Source organism: Pteronotus mesoamericanus, unplaced genomic scaffold (assembly GCF_021234165.1).
Source record: "Pteronotus mesoamericanus isolate MK-2021 breed Mesoamerican mustached bat unplaced genomic scaffold, CSHL_Meso_final scaffold_705, whole genome shotgun sequence".
Taxonomy (NCBI): domain Eukaryota; kingdom Metazoa; phylum Chordata; class Mammalia; order Chiroptera; family Mormoopidae; genus Pteronotus; species Pteronotus mesoamericanus.
Genome location: NW_026555326.1, coordinates 16280892 through 16306630, shown reverse-complemented (window position 1 = coordinate 16306630; position 25739 = coordinate 16280892). Strand labels below are relative to the sequence as shown.

General features: G+C 39.6%; 1 protein-coding gene across 1 annotated transcript in view; it reads right to left on the bottom strand.

Moving 5' to 3' along the window:
• Positions 1 to 17371, bottom strand: part of SNX27 (sorting nexin 27) — a 78940-nt gene extending 61569 nt beyond the window's left edge. Inside the window, exon 1 of the mRNA XM_054563272.1 lies at positions 17058 to 17371. Within this exon, the coding sequence (XP_054419247.1) occupies positions 17058 to 17371 (314 nt within the window). The remainder of the gene's footprint in view (positions 1 to 17057) is intronic.
• Between the last annotated feature and the right edge of the window lie 8368 nt (positions 17372 to 25739).

The window sequence follows — 25739 nt, the reverse complement described above, 5'->3', positions numbered from 1 at the left end:
AAAGAACAAAATAATCTAGAAATATTTCAGCTACTGTTATGTTAAAAAGTGGATTCTAAAAATGCAACATCTAAAAGATAACACAGGAGAAAAATCTAGGTGATATTGGGTATGAAAATGAAATTGCAGATACAACAACAAAAACACAATCCATGAAAGGAAAACTGTTAAAATTGAATGTTATTAAAATTAAAAACTTCCTCTCTGTGAAAGACATTGTTAAGAGAATGAAAAACAAGCCACAGACTGAGAGAAAATACTTGGAAAACACATATCTCATAAAGGACTTGTATCCAAAATATACAAAGAACCGTTAAAACTCAAAAATAAGAAAACAATCCAATTAAAAAATGGACAAAAGATTTGAACAGACACCTCATCAAGGAAGATGTATCATGGCAAATATGCATATAAAAAGTTACTAAACATCATTCATCACTAAAGAACTGCAAATCAAAACAAGGTATCATTACATACCTACTTGAATGTTTAAAATTTTTTTCAAAACTGTTAATATCAAATATGCTGTAAAGATGTAGAGCAATAGCAACTCATTCAGTATTGGTAGGAATGCAAAATAGTATAGTCACTTTGGAAAGCAGTTTGACAGCTTCTTAAAAAGCTAAACATAGTCTTAACATAAGATCCAAAAATCATACTGCTAGGTATTTATCCTAAAGAGTTAAATACAAAAACCTATACATGGATGTTTATACCAGCTTTATTCATAATCGCCAAAAACTGAAAGCAACCAAGATGTCCTTTATGTGTGAATGGATAAACAAACTGTGGTACATTCAGAGACAGGCAATGGAATATTTGGCTATAAAAATAAATGAGCTATTCACCCTGGCCAGGCAGCTCAGTTGGTTACAGCATCCTGATTCACAAAGGATACAGGTTTGATCCCTGGTCACACAAGAATCAACTAATGAACACTTAAATAAATGAAATAATACACTGATGTTTCTATCTCAAATCAACAAACAAAATTTTTTTAAAAACAAGCTATCAAGCCACAAAAAAGACAAGAGGGAACCTTAAATACATATTGCTAAGGGAAAAAAAGCCAATCTGAAAAGGCTACATACTGTATTCATCAATAAAGTTATTTCTCACAGGGGTACAGGTTAACAATTCTGATATTGCTATACATGTACACTGGAATTGAACAATTAAGTAAATAAAGAGTGGATGTGGGAAGCCAGGTCTCTCACTGTGTGGAAATGTACAAATCAGTAAGGGGAGGGAGTCGAAATGATCCATGTGGCAATGGAGTAAAGCCACACACATCAGTAAAAACTCATGTTTAACTTAATACAGATACAGAGGGTTACATATAGAAATATTTACAGATACATGTACAAAGCGGGGCAAAAGTAGGTTTACAGTTGTTCCTATGGAAAATAATACAATAATTAATAAATAACACAAGAATAAACTTTGTGTTTCATATACTCACAACTGTAAATCTGCTTTTGCCCCACCCTGTATGCTTCTCAAATACGGGGGGGGGGGGTTAATATTCACACATATATTTCTTTGCTGTTAGCTGAGAGCGCTGTAAAGAAATTATACCTTAGTAGCAATGACCACACCTAGAGCCCAGGCCTTCGTTTTTAATATCATTTTCTTATAAAAAGAAACAGCCCTTTGGAGAAATGGCTGATTCTAGGACTGGGGCAGGAAACACAACGATGAGCCTGTATCATTTGGTAGTACCATAAATTAAGGAAGTACTCAAAAACCAAACGAAGCCAAAACACACATTGCTGGGGATATGGGAAAACCGCACAGGACCCAACTGAAAGAGCCACCAATGGCAAAAGCTAGAACAAATGGAGCAAGAAAACAAAGCAGCGGTATCAGATTACATACCCCAAAGTGTAAAATAAGTGTGAAATAAATACCCATGAGCCCATACTGATATAAATAAATGACTGAATGCATGAATACATGGGCAGAAGAGACATTTTTCTATTCAGAAGAGTTCTAAAACAATTACATAGACACTACACTCTAAAGGAGGGGAGCACAACTCCCTACTCCTTCAGTGTGGACTGCACATGGTGACTCCTAACCAAAGGGCACAGTATGAAAAGGAGGGGATAAGGAATAACTTTGCAGTGGAGAAACTGGACATACACCACTTTAGCCAAATGATCAAGGTCAGTAATAAGTTATAAATCATGATGACAATATGTGTCCTTGATCTGAACAAATGAAAATGGTACTTTACCTCTGTGATCTTCCTCTCAAAAAAACTGTAACCTAAGTCTAATCATGAAAAAAAATCAAACAAATTCCAATAATTAGGCATCCTATAATATAGTTGACCAGTATTCCTCAAAACTGCCAAGGTCATCAAAACACATGGAAAGATTGACAAGTTGTCACAGTCAAGATGAGCTTAAGGAGACAATGACAACCAAATGTAATGTTATCCTGGATGGGATCCTGGAACAGAAAGATATTACAATGGTTAAAAACTAAGGAAATCCCAATAAACTAAGGGCTTTAGTTAATAAGAATCCATGAACACAACTGTGTATGGTGGGAGTGGGAAAGGAATATATGGGAACATATGGGAATATATACCTGTTCAATTTTTCTGTAAACCTAAAACTGTTACAGAAAATAGTCTATTAATTTTAAAAAATCATTTAATTTATATAAGCTATATATAAAGTATGACTTCAACTTCATAAAAAAATGCATAAATAAAAGATAGCCAAACACCAAAAGTAGCTGTGTTAGGGGGATAAGATGATGGGTGAAAATTTTTTTAATTTTCCTTAGTCTCCAAATTTTCTCTAACATATTTATATTACTTTTATAATTAAAAAAATGAATTTTATACCACCACACACCTATTAGAATGGCCAAAATCCAGAACAATGACAACACCAAATGCTGACAAGGATATAGATAAAGAGTAACTCTCATTCACTGCTGGTAGGAATGCAAAATGGCACAGCTACTATGGAAGACAGTTTGACAGTTTCTCACAAAACTAACATAATCTTGCCACATGATCCAGCAATTCTACTCCTTGGTATTTAGCCAAAGGAGACGAAAACATGTCCATACAAAAACCTACGCACAGAAGTTTATAGCAGTTTTATTCAAATTGCTGAAACCTGGAAGGAACCAAGATGTTCTTCAGCAGGTGAATGAATAAATGAACTGTGGTACATTCAGACAATGGAATATTATTCAGCACTAGAAAGAAATGAGCTATCAAGTCACGAAAATACATGAAGGAAATGTATATTAAATGTATATTAAATGTATATTACCGCATTACAGAGGACAGTCTGAAAAGGCTACACACTTTATGATTTCAACTATATGGCAATCTGGAAGAGACAAAACTAGGGAGATGGTAATCAGATCTGCGGTCACCAGGGCTCGCGGGAAAGGAATGAGTAAGCAGAGCACTGGAAATTTTTAGGACAGTGAAACTGCTCTGTGTACTATAATGGTGGATACATGTCATCATAAATTTGTCCAAACACACAGAATGTATTAACACCAAGAGCAAACCCTAAAGTAAACCATAGACGAACACTGTGTCAATGTAGGTTCATCGATGGTAATAAATGTACCCCTCTGTCGGGGATACCTATAATGGGGGAGGCAACGCATGCTGAGGGGACAGGAGGTACACGGGAAACCTCTGTGCTTTTCGCGTAATTTTGCTGTGAACCTAAAATTACTCTAAAAGAGAAAGCCTATTAAATTATTAATGTATTTTAAAAATTAAGGATGAAATACATGTATACACGTATATGTGTGTATCAAAGTGGATCTATCTCTGTTGTCAAACACTAAAATTCATGATTCCTTAGTGAATAATTCAAAACAAGATAGAGTAAGCTATTTTTCTGCCATGAAAATCAAACCAAGATCTGAAATCTTCGAATCAGAAAAATGCCATAGCTTTAAACAGTTAGACAGAATCTGATTTTTACTTAGGAAGCTAGATCCACAAAATAATTTTACTAATTGCCACTTATCCCTGTTTCTTTCCCTGTCCACCAACTTAAAAAACAAAAAATATCTAGCCCTCTTCAGTTATGATTTAATGTAACCATTTTCTAGCCCGAACAAATGCTAAAAACAATTGAGCAGAAAACTACTACTAATCAAAGTTATATGATCTCAAAATTATAATCAGTTTGCTTTCTTGATTTTTTAAGGCCACTATCATATACTGTAATAATTCTGTCAGACTATTCTTTACTAGGAAAAGAGAATACAAAAAAGTAGTGTCTTAATTCAAACTAGAGACAAAAACTAAAAACAAAAAAATTTTCATCTTATTCTAAGCTTCATCTTTAGCAAATGAGGGGAAACAAATGTCAACTACATGTAGACCAAATTAAAAGATTTCCAGCCATAGTTCACAAATCTTTTGGTAACTTTTTTAAATATCAAAAGCAAAATCAATATTTATACCAATATTTAAAGGACCTATATCCAGATATTTAACACTAAGCAAAAGAGAGTATTAACGACAATGAAGTATAGCTCTGGCAGGGTTGAGACTGCAAACTGTGTCAGTCGGCATCTGGTCTTCCCCAAGAGGGAAAAAAGGAATAAAAAACTTGTCAAAAGAGCTGCTTACCATCACTCCAACTTGTTACCCCTGGCTGAGTGTTATAGTGACAAAGAATGTTGCCTGAGGCAGGAAAAGTACAAATAAGGCTCATGTGTCTTTCAACCTTAATACCTCCAGCTAGAAGTAACAAGGGTTTACTACCTGGGAAGGAGCACTAGATTCCTCAAACCTTTCATTCCAAGGCAATCAGTTTACAAATTTAATCTACACAGGTAGATTTATTTCTAAATAAATGAATTGTATTTGTCATTCAGGAAAAAGGTATAATAAGGCTTAAGGCTAAGATTTTTTAAAATAAATATAAAATTACATTCAAGCTATTTAGAAGAAAAGTCCATTTGTTTTAATTATCTGTGAAGCCAATGTACCTACTGATCACCAAGAATAAAAACAAACTTGTTCATTTCCCTCCTGATAGAATACAAAATTCCAGTCTTGGCACTTTAAAACAGCCTCCTATACTAGAATTAATAAGGCTACAAACCTGTGTCCTAGGTTGCCAGGACACACCTAGTTTACACCTGTTGTCCTGGCATAATTAATGGGCCCCTTTTATTTTCAAAACTGTCAAAAAACTATACAGTCCTCCTAATTTTAGTACACTTTGTGTCTGGAAGATTTCTGTTAAGATGCACAGTTCCTGGGCACTTACATTTACTAGTGTAGATAACTAAGGGCAAAGAAGTACTTAGGAGACTTGGGGGAATTGCTCTAAGTTTGTTCATCCAACGGGGGAGCTGGGTGCCATCTTTATAACCGAACCGTCCCCTGGGTTTACTCCAATACTGAAGTTGTCTCTTATCTGCTGGATTCCCCACCAAATCATAAATTTCCTAAGGGCAAGGAGAGCTACATATCATTCAGCTTTCTATCCCTGGTGTCTAATCCCATGTTGGTCAGGTATATACACACTCATTAAAGATTTTCCCTGAATGAATGAAAAAACATTAAGGCAAGCAAACCACCATAATAATGGTTTTTCTTCATGCACATGCATAATGTCATTCTTTATTTTTAACTTTTATACTAGTGTCACTATTTAGAGGGAAATATTAAAAACATCATGCAAGCTCTACATTTTTCAAACTTTAATATTAATGATAATTTCGCTTTCTTTTATGGGAAGTAGCAGAAATAATGCTTAAGAGTTAAATCTGGCACTTAATTATGAAAGCAATTCAAAGTAAGGTTATATTTCTCATTCAAATATATTGAAAAGTGAATGGCTTTTATTAATTTTTATATATAACACTGATTACAAGGATAGCAAAATAAGGTAAGGAGAATAAGAAATAAATATGGTGACATTTAAAAAGCAAGTCTTTTATTTCAAGTGAATTTTGGGAATAATCTATTGTAATCACACAGTTCCATATCATGAAGACTAAGTACACCACACTTAGTGAAAAAATGTTAGCACAATGGATTCCTCACACAATAGAGGCTAAAGAATTACCAGTAAGGTCTTAAAGAAAGTTGATACGAAAACTATAAAAATATGGATTTAACCCTGGCTGGTGTGGCTCAGTGGACTGAGTGCCAGACTGTGAACCAAAGGGTTGCAGGTTCAATTCCCAGTCAGGGCACATGCCTGGGTTGCGGGTCAGGTCCCCAGTGTGGGGCAGGGGGGCGCTCAAGAGGCAACCACACATTGATGTTTCTCTCCCTCTTTCTCCTTCCCTTCCCCTCTCTAAAAAGTAAAGAAATAAAAAATATTTTTAAAAATATTGATTTATTTTGTTTTGACAGGATTTATTTTTCAATTTTTGTCTTTAAAAACTTGATCGGCATATAACGACTCTATGGTTCTATTCAAATGTAAGGCTGGATGTGAAGATGGGTCACTTTGTACTCTGGGATAATAAATGTTAATTATGGGTAAGAAAGTTGCTTATAGCCATGACAGTTTCCCTAACCTCACTCACTTCCCTCCTATGTACAACATTAGTCTGCAAGTCAGGTAAATTACCAAAGAAGAAATCTTCATTTTTTAAAGTTCTATTTCTCTACTATTTCTGAATTACTATAGAATGTAATGAAAAGAATGATTCCTTTTGTGATCTGGTAAGTTTGTTCTGGGGCAAGAGCCTATACCCTGAATCTTAACACCCATTTCCTAAATATTTATTTAGTCTCGGGAGGTATTTCAAATTAGTGTGAAAAGAACTGTTAATCTACCACTACTACTGGGGAAAAAAAAGTTCAAAATACCTTCCTTTATGAAAGTCTTTAAAATTAATAGCAAGAGATATATTTTTGAAGAGATATGGTCCTTTGTCAATCAAATATCATCCTTTAATTCAAATGTGAGCAATTCCTTCTGGAAGGTAAGGAACAGAGACTGCAGTTTCTATAAGCTGTAGTCTATTTCAACATTTTGAACAAGAAGAAAGGTACAGTAAGACCTTTTCTGAATCCCCAATATAAAGCGCAACTGAATAGGACAGAGAAACCTAAAATAACCTATCAGTACATAATTCATAAAGGAAAACTTCACTGTCATATATCCTTGGATTCAAAACACCAGGTAGAGAAACTCATTCCCAGACTTGGCTTGTGTGGCTCTCTTGGTTGGAGCATCATCCCGTAAACTGAAAGGTTGAGGTTCAATTCCCAGTCAGGGCACGTTGCCTGGGTTACGGGTTTGGTCGGGTTTGGTCCCTGGTTAGGGCACCTATGATTGTAATCGATGTTTCTCTCCCTCTCTCTCCCTGCCTCCCTTCCCCTCTCTCTAAAATCAATAAGCATGTCCTTTGGGTGAGGAGAAAAAAAGAAGAAAAAAAAAAGAAACTCTGTCTTTTCCAAGTAAAGGCAGGTGCAGGTTATGTATCTTGAGAAAACAGGCCCCAAAAGTAGTTTTTAACCCTACCAAATTCAAAATGACCATAATACTTAGTAAAAAGAATTAAGTAACCTGCATGGTATATTCAGTAGACAAACTGCACTGATGACAAATTAAAACTGATGAGGAAAGTGGAAGAAATTTCCAAAACTTTCACGGGGCTCATCACATTTTCCAAGATCTCTATATATTAGGTTAATCAATCTCCCAATTTTTAAAACTTACTAATAAACATAACTAGAACTAGACAAACACATGCATAAATAAGTACTGCACTATTTGGGGGTTGAAGAAGACAACTTCTGGTTATTCTCACTGAATAGATCTGTAAGAGTAATCAGCCTCCTGAATGCAGCTAGGAAAATATCCACACAAGCAGCTGATTCCCTGCAGACCGCTCTGTTACTTTTCCAGAGAGAATTTAATTACTTTCTTGTGTTTCAAGTCCACACAATACATAGATCTGTCATTCTAGTCTTAGTTGAGGTCTGACATTAGAATCTGCAGTTTCAGATAGTTTAAACAAAACCAAGCCTTTTTTTTTTTTTTTTTTGAGGGACTGGTTCTTTATTTTAAAAAGACATTTGTCAATTTTCAGTATAAAAACAGCTGCGCTATTGGTTTCTCTTTCTCCCAATCGGCCCCCTAAGAGACCATACCAAAGGAGAGCACATTTCAAGCCAGTAAGCTGCAGGATGCGCACCTAACAGCCCTCTCAGGAACCCCACCACTAAAGGGGCACTGGGAGAGAAACTCAAAGACCAGCGCACTGCCAGCCCAGGCTGCAGAGAGCTCCCACAGCCAAATGGGGCAGCCAGTGTGCCCCAACCCCAAAGGAACAAAGTTTCAAAATAATATAAAATCTAAAAACAGTTTTGTACATAAACTATTCAAGATTTCTCCACCACTAACTGACATGAAGTACAACAAGATGGCACTTTTAGAAAGAGCAGCTTCAGACCCAGAAAAGGGTGATGAGATGATTTCATATGGCTAAATCAGTGGCAAAAAACATACTTTTCTTTCTTGCGAGGAGGCATGAGAGCAAGTAACTGGTCACTTCAACATAAGCAGCACATGATCCATTTTGTGAACCACTGAGAAGGGGGCAGAAATGTGACAAGGATTTGGTATCAGACAGAGAGGTCTCTCCATTTTAATTTGTTTGATCACTTCTGATAAAAAAATAAATAAATTAATTTTAAAAAACTGCCCCAAAATACCTTAAAGCTGAGACCTGAACATCATTTTGGGGGGGGGGGGGGCACCTAACTCCTTCTGGAATCACCTTCCTGGTTTGACTGGTACTCTGCACAAAGCCATGACCCCCATAGCGGAGTCTTTCTCTGGGCTGTTAGGCGCTCAATAAGGCAAGCCCATACCTCTTTCCCTCCTCTGTGGGAAAGGCAATATGAACAAAGTTGAAAAATTACCTTCTAAAAGTGAGAAAGGGATGAGATTGCTCCCTGAAAACTGTGGAATTATTTGGAATGAAAAATAAATCATTTTTTTAAAAGATATTTTTATAACAATGGAAGTTTCTTAAAGGAAGTAGACATAAAGGTACTCGAATATAGTTCCTTACTCGGCAGCTTTAATACCTTGCAGAGAGGTGTATTTCCTCAAATATTATGAGAACCTTATTTAGTTAGAAGAAAGCAGTAAGTAATGAACCAAAGAGACTCCACACACACTACCTAGTATCTGACTAATATAATATCACAAAAAAAATTTTTAGTGCCCCTCATATTACTGACAGGAAACAAAAATTCAGTTTGTAGTCACCGTCAATCCTTAAACTTATTTAAAAGAATCTTTGTATGAATTTTGGTTTTGAAGGTGGACCACAAGTATAAATCTTAGTACTATGTTAAGTTCCCTGTCTGTCTTCAGTCCTTTCAACTCCCAACAACATGCTGAATGCCGAAATAAAAGAGAGAAACTAAAGAAGGCATCTTCACATCAGAGGAGCAGACTTGGAGGAACACAGAGTTAAAAGAGTATCACAGATGCCGGGGGGTGGGGGGGGGGAACATAAGGGGGCCTGCAGCACATAGGGATCAAACTTATCAACTGTAAATGCAACAGTAAGTTCAGCCATTTAAAAAGTAAGAGAAAGAAATGAATATTTGAGAAGCTGGATTGGACTGTGAGGTAAAATACATACACAAATTAAAGGCAGCCAGCCCCTCACCAGCTGTCCCCAGCTCTGGGTGTTAGAGCTTAGTTGTCCTTCATTCCCTTCTTTATATAGTACAAGACAGCCCAAGAGACTAGATGCTCTGAAATTCTTCTAACAGTAATTTTTCTTTGGCCTTGGAAAATATTCAACCTCTTTGGGTAAATAATTAATAAAAGCTAAATTTTCACAGGGAGTCCTGGGTATTAATAAACATACAACTATATTCTGACCTCAAAGACAGAATAAAATCCAAACTTGGTAGCACTGTGTTCAAAGCCCTTTTTGATCTAACCTCAAGCACAATTGTCTACAAACAGCAATTTTGGTTCCTTACAGGTATGCTAAGAACTTTTCACATCTTCCTCCCACTGTTTCCTAACCCCATAAAATCCTTCCCCCTTCTCTGCCTAATGAAGTTACACTTGTCCTTCAATCACAGATTTAAAAGGCCTCTATCACCCATCTACCCATCAATTTTCTCAAGCATATTTGCTCTTTCTTCTAAACTCCCATTGTTTTTCATTTATCTCCATTATTTCATTTTGCTTCACACACAGTAAATTGCTTAAAGGCACCTTCCCAATGCAGTGCAAGCTTCTCAAGGGCAGGGATGTGACTGAATTTTAAGAATTTTAAAGTACTGTGATCTGTACAAGCCCAACAGTACTTTACACAGTTAGTGCTTAATTGTGGAACCAGACTGAATATGAGGTGATATTAGTGGGCCAACATCAAAAAAGTGAGGCCCTAAATCATTGCTTTTCCAACAGTGGATCACAACCTAATGAGTCATGAAATTTATGTAGATTTTATGTAAGACCATCAGCATTCAAAAAAACAAAACAAACAAACAAAAACCCTAAAACACTAAACAGACTGAAAAATACCAGAGGGTATGAATGATACCAGCAAATATAGTTTTGTGCAACTTGTTTCTGGTGCTTTTTTGTATTTGTATTGGGTTGTAATATAAAATGTATCTCTTACTGTGAATTGTAATAAAAAATATCTTTTAAAATTGCATGAATTTTTTTTTCCCAAATGTGGGGCTGGAGTTGTGCTGCCCACATGTAGGCTCTTACTGGATTGCCTGAGTGAAGCACAGGGAAATCATCTATAGAACTGATTGCTGAAGAAAAGAATGACCCTAACTGGCTCACACCTAAACCACCACAATATCCTTTGTGCCAGCAATGCCGTCATCTAACAAATGAACTCATCACAGATCATGTTTCCAAAGTACTGTGCAGTGATCACAAATTATTATAAGTGATTGTTTGGCAATTGAGTCTCTTTGCTTATCTACCAGATTGTAACAATTATTCCTGAAGAGACTTATCTTAAAAATATAATTATCCTTGAGATCATGGTAACGAAATCTCACCTGAACTAGCCAGAGGTGGATGGAAGAACTGTTCTTCACAATAACTTGTATGAACCAGACAAATCTTCATATTACTAACAAAAGATCTTTTCCTGGTCACAGCCATGTTGTGGAAGTGATTTCCAAGGGGAATATAATGCTATTTTTTTCCTTCCTTCCTTCCTTCCTTCCTTCCTTCCTTCCTTCCTTCCTTCCTTCCTTCCTTCCTTCCTCTCTCTCTTTCTTTCCCTATTTTCAAATTTAGTTTTATTTTTTTGCCACCTCAACTACCTATGGAATTAAAAGTTTTTCTTTGGGTTACAATTATGATTGTCATGTTCTCTTCACAAATAACCAAAAGATTAAAGATAGCAACAGGTAAGGGCAAAGAATGACTGCTTTGGTTCCCTATCACCCACTTAATTTAACAATAGAAGAGACAGGGTAAGTAAAGATATAAGAAAGTTACATTTCACAATAATAGAACCAAAGCTCAACTGTTATCCAAGCCACCGGAGGTGTGACTGAATTTTAAGAATTTTAAATGACTATTCAGTCAAGAAGAGTTGATCATTAACAGTTAATAACAAAGAAAACAAAGAAATAGAAAATACACAGGATTTAGAATCCAAAGACCTGGGTTTAATCTTGGTTAACACTCATTAGTGCAACACCCAGTTTCCTCTCTTGTGAAATAGAGATAATACTAATACATTCAATTCAGCAAGTATTTATTAAATAATACCTTTTATGTGTCACTAGACACTTGGCTGGGGGAAGAAGCATAGATGCAGTCCCTACCCTCAGGGAGCTTGTATTTTCCCTATCTCACAAGGCTATTGTGAAGATCAAATGTGGTAACACTGCAAACTGTAATACGCAACCTCGAATTATTACAAAAGCTTAGCAAGACAATAAATAAAGTATAGATGATCAGATATAATAGCCCACTAACTGCTGGACTTATTTTCCTAAAGGAAATTCAGGAGCCTAACAAATCACTATTTGTTACACGGTCTTAGCTCATGACTCTCAATATAACCATAAAGATAAAATGAACTGAGAATTTAAAGCCTATAACCTGCAGGGTCACTCTAGGTACTGTTGAGTGCAGGCTGCATTACCCACCCCTGGCAAGGGAGTGAAAAATAAAGATTTCAAAGCCCCGTGTAAGACCTACTGAATCATAATCCTTAAGGGTGAGCCTGACACTCTATACTTTTGACAAGCACACCCAGTCATTCTTATGATCACTAAAGCTTGAGAATCACTGCCATAAAATTCCTTGATCAAAAACCATGATTTCAAACCGTTTCCAAAACTACCTAGAAAATCTGAGCCAAACAGAGTAGAATGCAGCTACAATTGAGAAAATAGCTGTTGAGAAAGTACTTAGCAGTCATTGTTATATGACTCACACTTAACCCGTAAAAATACTTCTTGCAGCAGCAACCTCTTTTTAATCATTTTCGAACTTCACATAAAGGAAGCAAAGAAAAGAAGAATGCCCATGAGATATTTTATAAGTTATTAAAATTAACTTTCAATAGTCAAAAACATGGTGACAGGAGACTAGATTTTGGGTGGTGAGCACACAATGCAATATACAGATGATATATTATAAAACTGTACACCTGAAACTTACATAATGTTATTAACCAACATTGCCCCAATAAATTTTTTTTAAACTCAATAAACAAATTTATTTACATATGTATGGCTTTAATTTTTCTTATGGTTTAATTTTAACCTGGGAAAGTTGATGAATATATTATCCTACAGCTCTAAAGGAAAAAGTCATATACTCTCTGCCTAGCATAAATATAGTATAATAATTTTGAATGGTTGCAAGCCAACCTTAGGTGTCCATGCTTGTAAAATACCACAATATCCTAATACCAAAGAGATAAAACAAACCAGCCAATGGACAAACCTAATCCCTCAAAAATATAGACAGTACCATATCCACATGAATCACACACATAAACCCTCCTAAGGGCATCTCTCTAGAAATCAATCAAGAGCCCTTGGAACTACTTTAACCTTGAGAAAATTAACCTGAAGTTAAATGTTACTTCACATACTATATAATTAGTGCAAAGATATATTTATTTTGGTTGTATTTGTTGAAAGCATCCTTCACTCATTAGCCTCCAGGTACATATACATCAAAGGGAAGACACTCAATATGTTACACTGGGGAGAATTACAAGGTAGAAACTAACATTGCTAGTCAGGAAAACATGCCATTTGTAGTAAAATTTAGAACCCAGAGGGCGTGTTCTTCCTCCAGTACCAAGCCCTCCAACATGACTTTCCCAACTGGTCAGTATCTAGTCAGTTTGGAAGGGAGAAAGGACAAAATGAACCATAGTGAATTTAGTTTAACAACTGTTCCAAGATTCAATGAGGACAGGGCCTTGGTAAAGACTTCAAAATACAAAGAACTTGATGCTCTTCCTTTTGCCCAAGCTGGTATTGCCTTAAATCTCAAGTTACTCTATTCTTTCACATCTCTAACAGTTGTCCGAACAACTGCAATATATGAAAATAGGAATAAAATTATTTGTGCACAGGAGAGAAACATCTAAAATAGGAAAAACATCTTGGTTAAAAAGGCAATTATCAAGGTCCATACATCCACCTATGACTTCATACAAATTATATCTACATAACAATAATCTAGCTGTGTCCAACCCTGACCCCACTTGGCACTTACTCAACTTAGAAAGCTTTTGTGGCACAAAAGAGGTTAACTTAAGGAACCTGAGGGAGAGAGAAAAATGCTCTAAGGAATGCTGCCTAAAGAATGCTTTAGGAAAATTAGTATCAACCTAACCAAGATCAAAACAAGTAGCAGACACAGATATCCCTGAAGAATCATGTCTGTGTGCTTGCTGATTTCCTTCTTTCACTTGAAAACCTAAGGAAAAGATGCAAACTTTGTTTGGAAGAAGGGGAGAAAAGAATCTGTAAGCAGCTGACCCTTGAAGGTAGGAGTTAGGAGAACCGACCTCCATGTAGTCAAATCCACATGAAACTTCTGACTTCCGAAAAACTTAAGTTTTCCCTCAGTGTTCTTGGGAGTTTGGTTCCCGGGCGAGATGTTAAAATCTGAAGATGCTCAAGCCCCCTATATAAAAGAGTGCAGATCAATGCATGCAGTCGGTCCCCCATATCTGCTGATCCCAACTGCAGAATGAAAACAGTACAGGTACTTATTGCATATAAATGGACCTATGCAGTTCAAAACCATGATGTTCAGGGTCAACAGTAGTTGAGGACTCAGGGAACTTAACAACTAGCTTGGTTCTGTGTTGCAAATATCACTATTTCCACTACAGTAGCAGAGAAGCTTCAAAGACTTTGGAAATCAAAAAACAGCTGGAAGGTGAAAAACCAATGTCAAGAAGATGTCTGATCATCACAACCTTCCTGAGAAAGGTTCTCTAAGCAAAGAGTGTTCTTTTGCCCTGCCCAATAAAAGAACATTCTCTACTCACCACCTAGGATGTCCCAAAAATGCAACATTTTTACCTATTAAGAGGAATAGACCTAGACTGGAACCTGGACCTGAGGCAAGCCCTGTCCTAGAGTATCATCTGAGGTCTCCTTCACAGGATCTAGTTTATATCTGGGCTCTGCTGCAAAAAAAACACAATAAAGGCAAGAAGCCAGCAACTATATTTGTTGGCATATATATGTATACATATATATACACACATATATATGAAATAATCAATCATGTTAGCTGTAGTCTTCTACAAAATTATTTTAGGTTAGTTCCTTTTAGCCCCTGCAAAGAGTAAATGATTTAGAATTTAATGATAATTTTATACTTTTAAATAAATATTTCTTTTATCCTCACCCAAGACATGCTTATTGATTTTAGAGGGGGAGGGAAGGAAAGAGAGAAGGAAAGAAAAATCAACGTCAGAAAGAAACTCTAATCAGTTGCCTATCATGTGCTCCCCGACCAGGGACTGACCCCGCAACCTAGATAATACGCCCTAACTAGGAATGAACCCTCGGCCTTTCAATTTACAGGACAATGCTTCAACCAAGTGAGCCACACTGGCCAGGGCAATAAAAATAAACAAATATCTGGATCCAAAGTTAACTTCTAAAAGGAAAGGAAAATGACAATTTCAAGAGATTCTATCGGAAGAAAACATCAGCCATAGAATTTGAGTTATTCAGAAAGAAAAGATTTACATGCCTGAATACAAAGCAGAAGGTCACTGCTGCCTTCTGTATCTGAATGCCCTTACCACCAAAAGACTAAGAATATTCTGTTAAAGTAGGACCTTAACAAAAAAAGAAAGCATCTATTTACAGGAAGGACTGAGAAAACTTACAGTAATAGCTCCAAACACTTGCTTTTGTGAGCTACTCTTTCTTGAGGTGGAAGGTAAGAGGAAATAGAATGAGTGGATACCACAGAGCAAGATCATTAAGGGTAAGGGCAGGAGGGGGCATAAGGTGATTAAGAAAGTATGAGCTCTTCTATATGCTCATCTTCAAGATCCTATCCTCTCTGAAACCTGGAGCAAACCTACTGTTTTATTAGAGGAAAGCCTGAAGGTTGTGGAAATCATAGTTAAAATAACATTACAGAAAATGAGGACAACTTCATGAGAGCACTGAGGGAGAGGGCAGAGGAGTGAGAGTAAGAATACACAAGACAGATTCAATAAGGAGAGAGATACAACACTGAAGACTACTGAGGAGAAGGGAGGTGATGAGAGCATACACCATCTTCCAGCCAACCAGCAATCACTGTATAGATTTTAATACGATGTGAAAAACACAAATGTAGTTCCTGCACGATAGTAGCGGAGGAGGTCTGCACAGGAACCAGGGACAGGGCAGCATCCTGCCCCAGCGTTAAGGGATGCAGTGGCAAGTAAAGATGAAGGCGTATACAGGGGGAGGGAATGCGGCAGGCAAGGGGATGGACCATAGGAGCAGAAGGAAGATAAAAAGGCCAGGAAGGAAAAGTAACCTAGAGGCAAGAAAGAACGGGATGAAAGTCAAGCGTGGGATACAAGAGGATAGAGTAGGAGAGGGAATGGAAACAGCATGCCCAAAAACGTGGGGAGATCCAAGACCCAGAAGGGGATTGTAATTGTAGCCCAAGGCAAAAGTATGAGTATGGCGCAGGGGTAAACACAGGGGACAGAACAGGGATGCTCTCAGTAGGATGTGGTTATGAGGACACTAGGTCCAATATCATGGTGCAATATGGAGACCACTGTGAAGAGAAACTAGTGTCAAAAACACCACCACCCGCACCACCACCATCACCACCCCAAAAAAACCCCTCAAAAAAAAAACAAAAAAAAAAACCCCAACCAACTCGCAGGCAAGTGACAGCACGAAGGTATACTAGCAGAATGCATACAGAAAGGAAGAGAGGAAAGGGACACACGGAAGGACAGAAAAATGTATAGGGGGTGCTTAAACGTAAGGAGAGTAACTAAGGAAAGAAAAAGGAGTGCAGTGTGGAAGGATGAGGTTTCCGGAGGAAAAACAGAAGAAGACAAGAGGCTCCGCCTACTCGGGCCAGAGGTTAAGAGGGCACGGTCCCCAGGGGTTGAAGGGGTGGTGGAGAACAACAAACTATGCCGCTGAAGATGAGGACTTGGGGAGGACACACGGTGACGGGGTCAGAGAAGGGGATGCAGTGGGTAGCAGAAGAGGTTTATTAAGCGCAAAGCGAGGGGCGGAGGGGAGAGGCAAGCAAAATGCCCAAGGGGAGGCAAAGGAGTAGAAGAGAAGTCAAAGGAATGCGAGCGGGGTAACAGCGGTAAGGTCTCAGACATCAACTGAAAACAGGGGAGAGGGGCGGGAGGCGCAGAAAGCCAGGGTGTGGGAGGTAAAAGGATCACCCCAGAAGGGGCGAGGCCTGAGGCGGCCGGGGGTCCCGAGGGCAGGTTTGGGGTTGGGGGAGGTGCGGCCTGAGGGTGACAGGAGTAGAGCGGAGATGCGCGGGCAGGCGGAGGGGACGGGGCGGGGTGGGGCGGCGGGCAGCCTGGATACTCACACCTCCAGAATGCGGTCCCCCTTGCGCACCCCGGCACGATCGGCCGCCCCCCCGGGCAGCACGGCGCTCACATGCTGCAGCGGCGCGTACAGCTCCCCGTTGATGCTCCGCAGCTGCCCGCCCTCGCTCACTTGGCCCCGCACGTTGAAGCCGTAGCCAGACTCGGACTTGACGATGCGCACGACCCGCGGGCCGCCGCCTCCGCCGCCGTTCCCGGCGCAGTGGAGCCCAGACCCCCCGCCGCCGCCGCCGCCACCACCTCCGTTCCTGTGAGGAGCTGAGGGGTGAATCCCTTCCCCGTCCTCGTCCGCCATCTTGGAGCAGGCGAGCCGTGTCCCCGCCCCCCTACGCCTCCACAGCCCCCCTTTCGCCCCCGTGCGCGCTCGCCGTTCCCTACAGCCGCGCGACCCCCTGCGCGCGCGTGCGCGCGCTCCGCCGACCGCGGGATCCAAGTGAGCCAGGGAGCTGCTGGCGGGGGGTAAAGGGAAGGCAGGGGGAGGAGGGAAAGCGGACGGTGAGCGGACGGTTGTGCAGTGTGGAGCTTCCTGGGAGATGTAGTTTATGGACCGTGGGGGCCGGGAGGGAGCTGGGCCGGGCGGGAGCTGAGGTTTCGTGACGCAGTTCGGGAGCAACGCCTGCTGGAAGTTGTAGTTTGTCTTTTAAGTTCTGCGTTTAGTCTATTCGGCGGTGAGAGTGTGGCAAACGGATTTAGCTGTTGATGTGGTGCGCTTTTTTTTTTTTAATTTTATAACCTCTAAAACAGTAATATTGGGACAGATTAACGTTTGTGATTCAGTACGGTTGTAAATTCCAGTGACTGATTTGCTCAGTACCTTACTTATTCACATACATTATTTTATTTCATAACCCCATCAACTTCGTGAGACTACTGGATCATGGATTAGTTTCTCTATTTCACACATTAGGAAACTGAACTTTAGAGTGCCCAAAGTCATCCAGCTATTACTTAACAGGAACTAAGGACCAGTTACGTTTGTGCAACTTTCTTTTCCTGTATTGTAACTACATAAAAACTATGCCCCACATATTTTATTTATATATATCTATCACTATGGTCTCAGAGATTTAAAACTGGATATTAGAGTATCCAAGTAATTTCAATTGAGCAATGATTTTGGAAGTTACCTTTGTTTCTAATTCATTTTGTTTTCCTCCACAACACAGTAGAATTACTTGGAAATGGCAGCAATTGATGTATTTTGGCTACCTACCCAAACACAAACTTAACAGATACTGCACAGAGCACCTGGGAAAAGCAAGTAAGAAGAGCAAGAGCAAAAATAATGTAAATATATTAAGGATTTAATACTCAAGTCTGGTATTTGATTTTACCCTAGTGGCAGTCCAATAAATTAGCCTGTTACTGTTCCACGGATGTTGAAGAAAGACACAAGATTCTTGGGTCAGAGACAAAGGACTCATAACACAGGAAGCACCATGAGCTTCAGTATGTTTGTGTCAACTTCTTTTTCCCCGCAGGTTGCACAGGGGTGACACAAAGGGCTCAGATGAATGCTTTGCCCTTGGTGGACTTACATCATGACTAAGGAACGCTGAGCTTGGAGAGCCCAGCCGTTTGATAGGAAGCAGTAAGCAAACCTGTTCTTTGTCCTGGGGAAAGACATTACTTCATCCCTCAGGGTTACTCACCATAAACAACCCTAAGAAGTGACCCTAGAGAAGTGAAGCCCTGCATTCTTGGCATTCCCAGGAAGATGGGTAGAAGCATGAAAGACCCGTGAAGGACCATCTCTCTCAATATTACCATGTGCCAAACACTATGCTAAACCTGTTACATCTATAATCTCATTTAACCCTCAGATGTCCCTATTTTATAAATTAATAGACAGGCATAGAGAGGTCACACAGCCAATAAGCAGTGTATCTAGGAGAAGCAACAGTAATACAAAGTTAAAAGACAGTAAAAGTTAGCTTGCAGAGGTCTGATGATTTATAAAAGCAACAAGAAGCCTCCTGAAAAGAATTGGTGAACTGTGGAAGGATTTCCAGGAATTGCTTAGGGGAAGAAAGAAAAAAAAAACCCAGTAAGATAATTAAGGCATCTCACAAAATGAGGGATGAGGATTCAATGTTATTAGAACATAAAAATTAATGTGACCTTTATAATCAACCTAATGAAGAAGGATCTCGATTAGTTGCACAAATATGGAAATTAACAAAAGTTGGAATAAGTGTTGTGCTCCAAAATAATGACATTTGGTTGAACAAGCGTTGTTTAGTTTGAACTTACCCAGTAAAACACAACATCAGAAAAAGGAAAAAAGGAGCTTCCACAGAAAGAGCTTTTTTCCTTTTATTTATTTGACAAAAATGTACTGAATGCCTACTCTGTTTTAGCCTCTCTCATAGTAACTAGGGATTCAAAGATCAATAAGATGATATCTGTGCACTCCTAGAAGGGCAATATGAATGGTCACACTTACGTGAATTCACATACTCCTTGATCTAGAGGTTCCACTTTCAGGAGTTCATTCTACTCTCACACTTGCACGTGTGTGAAATGATGTTTTTATGAAGTTAGTAATTGCATTATTGTTTGTATCCACAAAATATTGGAAATAACTGATGTTCATTGGTTAAATTATGATACAACCCAAAAAAAGTGAATAAAGAAAGAATAAGGAAGCTATTTATGTACTGAAATGGAGTGGCCACACATAATTAAATGACAAAGAAGTGCAGCACAATCTGTACAACATGATACCATCTTTGTATGAAAGGGGACCATATATATGTTTGTATCTCTGCAAGTATTCACAAGAAACTGATAATTTTGCCTCTGGGGTGGAGAACTGGACAGCAGAGATGGGGACAGGGTAGAAAGGAGATTTTATTTTTGTAATTTATGAATTTTTGGACAGATGAACATGTTGCCTATTCAAAAAATAAAGTATATAAAAATATTTAGAAAGGATCAGATTGACAGAAAAGGTGATCAGAGTGTCAACATCAGAAAATAAGACATCATGATGGGTCTTGGAAACTCACAGTCTAGCAAGAGAATCTGTAGGAAAAAACACAATTATAATACAGACCTTGGCACTCCTGAGTAATGAGAGCTGTGATAGAAACCTACATAAGTGACTAAGAGTGCGCATAGGAGGACTCTTCAAAATGAAACAGCTAAACTGGGTAATCATGAGATGAGAAGAATTAGTAAGGTAGAGCAGGATAGTGGTGGAAGGGCACTTCTGGTGAGGGGAACAGGGTATTCAAAGATATTTGGAAGAATGTGGTGTAGTGTAAAAAGAGCAAGCAATTCAGTTGGACCGGAGCAGCAGGAACGGGAGGAAGTGGGCACAGGAGTGGACAGGGGAGGGGGGCAAGAATCAGATCTGAAGATACTCAATATCATGCTTAGGAGTTTGAATTTCATTCCTAAGTATTTTGGTGCTTCTGAATGCTTTTAAGCGAAACAGCAGTATTATCAAATTTGTGCTTCAGAAAGTTCATTCTGCAGTAAATTTAGAGAACAAAATGAAATAGACCAGTTAAGAAGCAATTGCAGGATTCAGATGAGAATTGATGAGATTCAAACTAGGGCAGTGGTGATGAGAGAGGAGTTCCCTGGAGAGAAAAGACTTAACTGCCACTTAGATCTCAGGCATGAGGGTGTGGGGGGAAGAAATGTCAAACAATTCCTGACTTGATTGTGTGATTTCCCTAACACCAGGCATGAAGAGGAAGAGGAAGTGGTTTGCCAGGAAGATAATGAGTCCAGTTTTGGGTATGTTGGATATGAGGGTCCTGCAGGAGATCCAAGAGGAACTGATCAGCAATTGGTTGAACACAGGGGAGAAAGGGGTCTGGGCCAGAACATAGAATTTAAGAGCCATTGGTTCTGGGTTATACATGGTAGCCGATGAGAGTCCCAAGGCAGAGTGTGTAGTGAGATGAGAGGAGTGCCAAGGCCAGATCCTAGAGAATGCCTCTTCCCCCCACCCCCACCATTAAGGAGACTTTAAGAGAAAGGGGATAGGGTGAAAGAGGAGTCAGAGAGCTGGGAGATCCAGAGGGAGAGAGGAGGGTCTTGGAAGGTAATGAAGCTGCTTTTGGAAATAGAACCTGGAGAATCAGCAGAGCACTTCCCATCCAAGAAATTGTTTAGTCCTCACAGTAACATGTAAATAGAAGCATTCATAAGAACCTAGGCTCAGATAACCAGCAGGCCCCAGTCATATTGCTAGTTAATAGCAGAACTGAATCTTGAACCCAAATCTTCTGCCACCAAGACCAGGACTCCTTCCACTACGCAGCTTCCTTTTAGCTAAAAACAAACAAACAAAAAACGTTCTCCCACCCTTTGTGATATATGAATTCAGCAAGTTTCAATTAGCTTTTTGTAGGAATTATTCAGGTTATAGTACCCCCTCTGTACCTTTGCTCGTAATGTCCTTTGGTCCTAGAAGTCCTACCTCTTATCTCATTCACTCTTTGCTGGTCTAAATTCTACTCATTCTTTAAACTCTAGCTTAAAAAGTCTCTCCATAAAGCCTCCTGTGAGGATTCTAGTTCACTCTGACATTTCTTTTTTCTAAATTCCTTCAGCAAATACACCTTCCAGTCATACCCCGCAACAACCCCCCAGGCATGTCATGTGTAATCCCCTTCCCTTGAGTCTGGGCGAGACTTGTGACTTGCTTCTAGGCCATAGCATATGGCAAAGGTGATGATGTGTCACTCACATGATTACAGTCACATTACATTGCACTCCTTAGCAGGATGGAGCAAGAGAGTCTCCTGATGGCCTTTAGGAAGAAAGCTGCCATGTTGCGGACTGCCTATGGAGAAGGTGCTCGGAACTGAGAGTTGCCCCCAGCTGACAGCAAGAGAGTAGGACCTTCAGTCCTACACACCTGCAAGAAAATTCTGCCAGAAAACACATGAACTTGGAGGAGGATACTGGGCTTCACTAAAGAACACAGCTCAGCCAACACCATGACTACAAGATTGTGAATCCCTGAAGACAGCCCAGCTACACTGAACTCAACCCTAGCCAGGTGGCACAGTTGGAGCATCGTCCTGTACACCAAAAGGTCATGGGTTCGATCCTGGTCAGGACACAAGTTTGTGGGTTTGATCCACAGTTGGGACATGTACAAGAGGCGACCCAGAGATATATGTCTGTTTGTCTCTCCCTCTACCCTGCTCTCTCTCTCTAAAGTCAATAAACATATCCTCAGGTGAAGACTAAAAAAATAAAAACGAAAAAATGAAACTTAGCCCAGACTCCTGACCCACAGATACTGAGACAATCAATCTGAGTTGTTTTAAGCTGCTGAATTGGTAGGAGTTAGTTACATGGCGATACATAACGAATGTGACTTCCAACCAAGATGGAGGCATGGGTGGATACGCTTTGCCTCCTTGCATAACTAAAGGAGGACGACAGCAAATTTAAAAACAAAAAGTAACCAGAACTGCCAGAAAATCGAACTGTATGGAAGTCTGACAACCTAGGAGCTAAAGAAGAAACATTCATCCAGACCAGTAGGAGGGGTGGAGATGGGCAGCTAGGGCAGAGAGGGTACGTGGCAAGGCAGTGGCTGGTGGACGGGGTAGTCCCACATTTGTGTGCAGATACCAGGGAGAAACAGTTGGGGAATGAGACAGACCTCGCAACCCAGAGTTCCAGTGCAGGAAAAGAAAGCCTCAAAACCTCTGGCTGTAAATACCTATGGGGGATGCGGCAGCAGGAGAAACTCCCAGCCTCACAGGAGAGTCTGCTGGAAAAACCTACAGGGTCCTAGAATGTACACAAACCCTCGCACCTGGAAATCAGTACCTGAAGGGCCTGGTTTGCTTGTGTGTAGTAGGGGAAGTGACTGAAAGCCACCCAGAGCTGAGCAGGAGGCATTTTTCTCTCTCAGACCCCTCCCCCACAGACAGTGTCACAGCTCAGTGACCTGGGTTGCCCTGCCCTGGCAAATACCTAAGGCTCCACCCCTTCCAATGATCTCCAAGGCACGCTGAGATGGAAATACAGCCCAAATGAAAGAACAGATCAAAGCTCCAAAAATAGAACTAAGCGATGAACAGATAGCCAACCTATCAGATGCAGAGTTCAAAACACTAGTAATCAGGATCCTCACAGAATTGGTTGGGTATGGTTGCAAAATGGAGAAAAAAGCAAAGGCTATGCAAAGTGAAACAAAGAAAAATATACAGGGAACCAACAATAAAGGGAAGGAAACCAGGATTCAAATGAACAATTAGGAGCAAAAGGAAGTGATAAACATTCAACCAGAACAGAATCAAGAAACAAGAATTCAAAAAAATGACGAGAGGCTTAGGAACCTCTGGGACACCTTTAAACGTTCCAACATCCGAATCATAGGGGTACCAGAAGGAGAAGAGGAAGAGCCAGAAATTGAAAACTTATTTGAACACATATTGAAGGAGAACTTCCCCAATCTGGTGAAGGAAATAGACTTCCAGAAGTCCAGGAAGCTCAGAGAGACCCAAAGAAATTGGACCCAAGAAAGCACACATCAAGGCACATTATAATTACATTACCCAAGATTAAAGATAAGGAGAGAATCTTCAAAGCAGCAAGAGAAAAGAAGACAGTTACCTACAAAGAAGTTCCCATAAGGCTAAAAGCTGATTTCTCAAAAGAAACCTTGCAGGCAAGAAGGGGCTGGCAAGAAGTATTCAAAGTCATGAAAGGCAAGGACCTACATCCAAGGTTACTCTATCCAGCAAAGCTGTCATGTAGAATGGAAGGGCAGATAAAATGCTTCCCAGATAACGTAAAGTTAGAGTTCATCATCACCAAGCCCTTATTATATGAAATGTTAAAGGGACTTATCTAAGAAAAAGAAGATCAAAAACTATGAGCAGTAAAATGACAACAAACTCACAACTATTAACAACTGAACCTAAAAAAACCAAAAACAAAAACAAACTAAGCAAACAAGTAGAACAGGAACAGAATCACAGAAATGGAATCAGTGGGGGCAGGGGGAGAATGGGAGAAAATGTACAGGGAATAAGCAGCATAAATAGTAGGTACAAAATAGAGAGGGGGAGGATAAGAATAGTATAGGAAATGGAGAAGCCAAAGAACTTATGTGTACAACCCATGGACATGAACTAAGGGGGTGGGAGATGCTGGGGGAAGGGGTGGTGCCGGGTGGAGGGGAATAAAGGGGAGGAAAAATGGGACAACTGTAATAGCATAATCAGTAAAATATATATTTAAAAAATACATAATGAATGTAATTCCTGTTGCATTCATGGACAGTACCACTCAGCTTAGACCATAATAATTCAATAGTTTTCTTATCTGAGCATAAGTTTCTTGAAAACAAGGAACTTGCCACATGTAACTTGTGCTCTCAGAGTGTATGAGAAGCACAAGTGAAGGAGCTCAACAAATGTCAATAGAATGTTAGTCCTGGAAAGGACCGTAAAGTTGCTAATAACAGCTGCTGCAAAGGGACATTGTGGGAATCAAATGAGTTATGCAGAAAACACCTAACATAATGCTTAACACATAACTTTTATTAATAATACTTATGAAATAAATATCACATCCAGCCCTATTCCCTCATTATGCTGATAAAGAAATAGCTCCCTCCACACTACCATGCAAGAAAAATAAAACACAGCAAGGTACAATGACTTGTCAAAAATCACTCAGCAGATCAGTTGCCAGAACTCAACACTAAGAACAATTAAATGGCTTAAATGAGGCAACAAGGCATACCATTACCTGTGGACTCAAGGGCTGAAGAAAACAAAAAGGGGACCCTTTTTAGGCTCTTGCCCTAATTCTGACTCCTTTCCTTTTCATTACCTTTCTGCACTTCTTCCATGAAGACGACATGAAAAATTACTCTCTTAGTAAATTGAGTAACTGATTTGCAAGAATGGATAGTGCCTAGAGACTAGAGGATTTATTGGTTAAGATTCCTTTAGTTGCAAGTAGCAGAAACTCAGTGCAAACTAGCATAAGCAAAAAAGAATTCACTGGTTTACATTGCTAAGGATGACATTGGGTGTTCCAGTTAACTGAAGCTACATAACAAACCACCCCCAAAATTTGTGGCATAAACCATCATTTTATTGTACCTAGGAGCTCTGTGAGTCAGGAATTCAGATAGGACAGTAGGGATTACTTGCCCCTACTCTACAATGGTTGGGGCCTCAGTTGGGAAGACTCAAAGGTTAAGGTGACTTGGTGACTCGAGTCATCTGGAAATGTATTTTTTCTCCGAGGTTGGCTGTTTGGACCTCAGCTGGGGCTGTTGAGCTGGCCCTTTACATAGCCTCTTCATGTGGCTACTTGGTCTCTTCAAGCATGGTGCCGGTGTTCCAAAAACAAATGTCCTGAGAGAATAAAACAGTAATACATTGCATTTTTATGACATAGCCTCAGAAGTCACATGGCATCACCTCCACCACACTGTTTTGTCCAAGTGGTCACAAAGGTCTGCCCAGGTGCAGGGGGAGGGGTGTCAGTGTTGCACTGTAATTACAGTATATGAGATGGGCCATCTCAGGTGGTGGCCACACTGGGATGTAAGTACTACAGGAACCAAGGCCTTATGGTCTGACACAGAAAACTTGAGGCCACCCCTCCTTTTCTCATTTGCCTTTCATTTTTTCTCACCTCTGCTTGTCTTTCTCTATCAG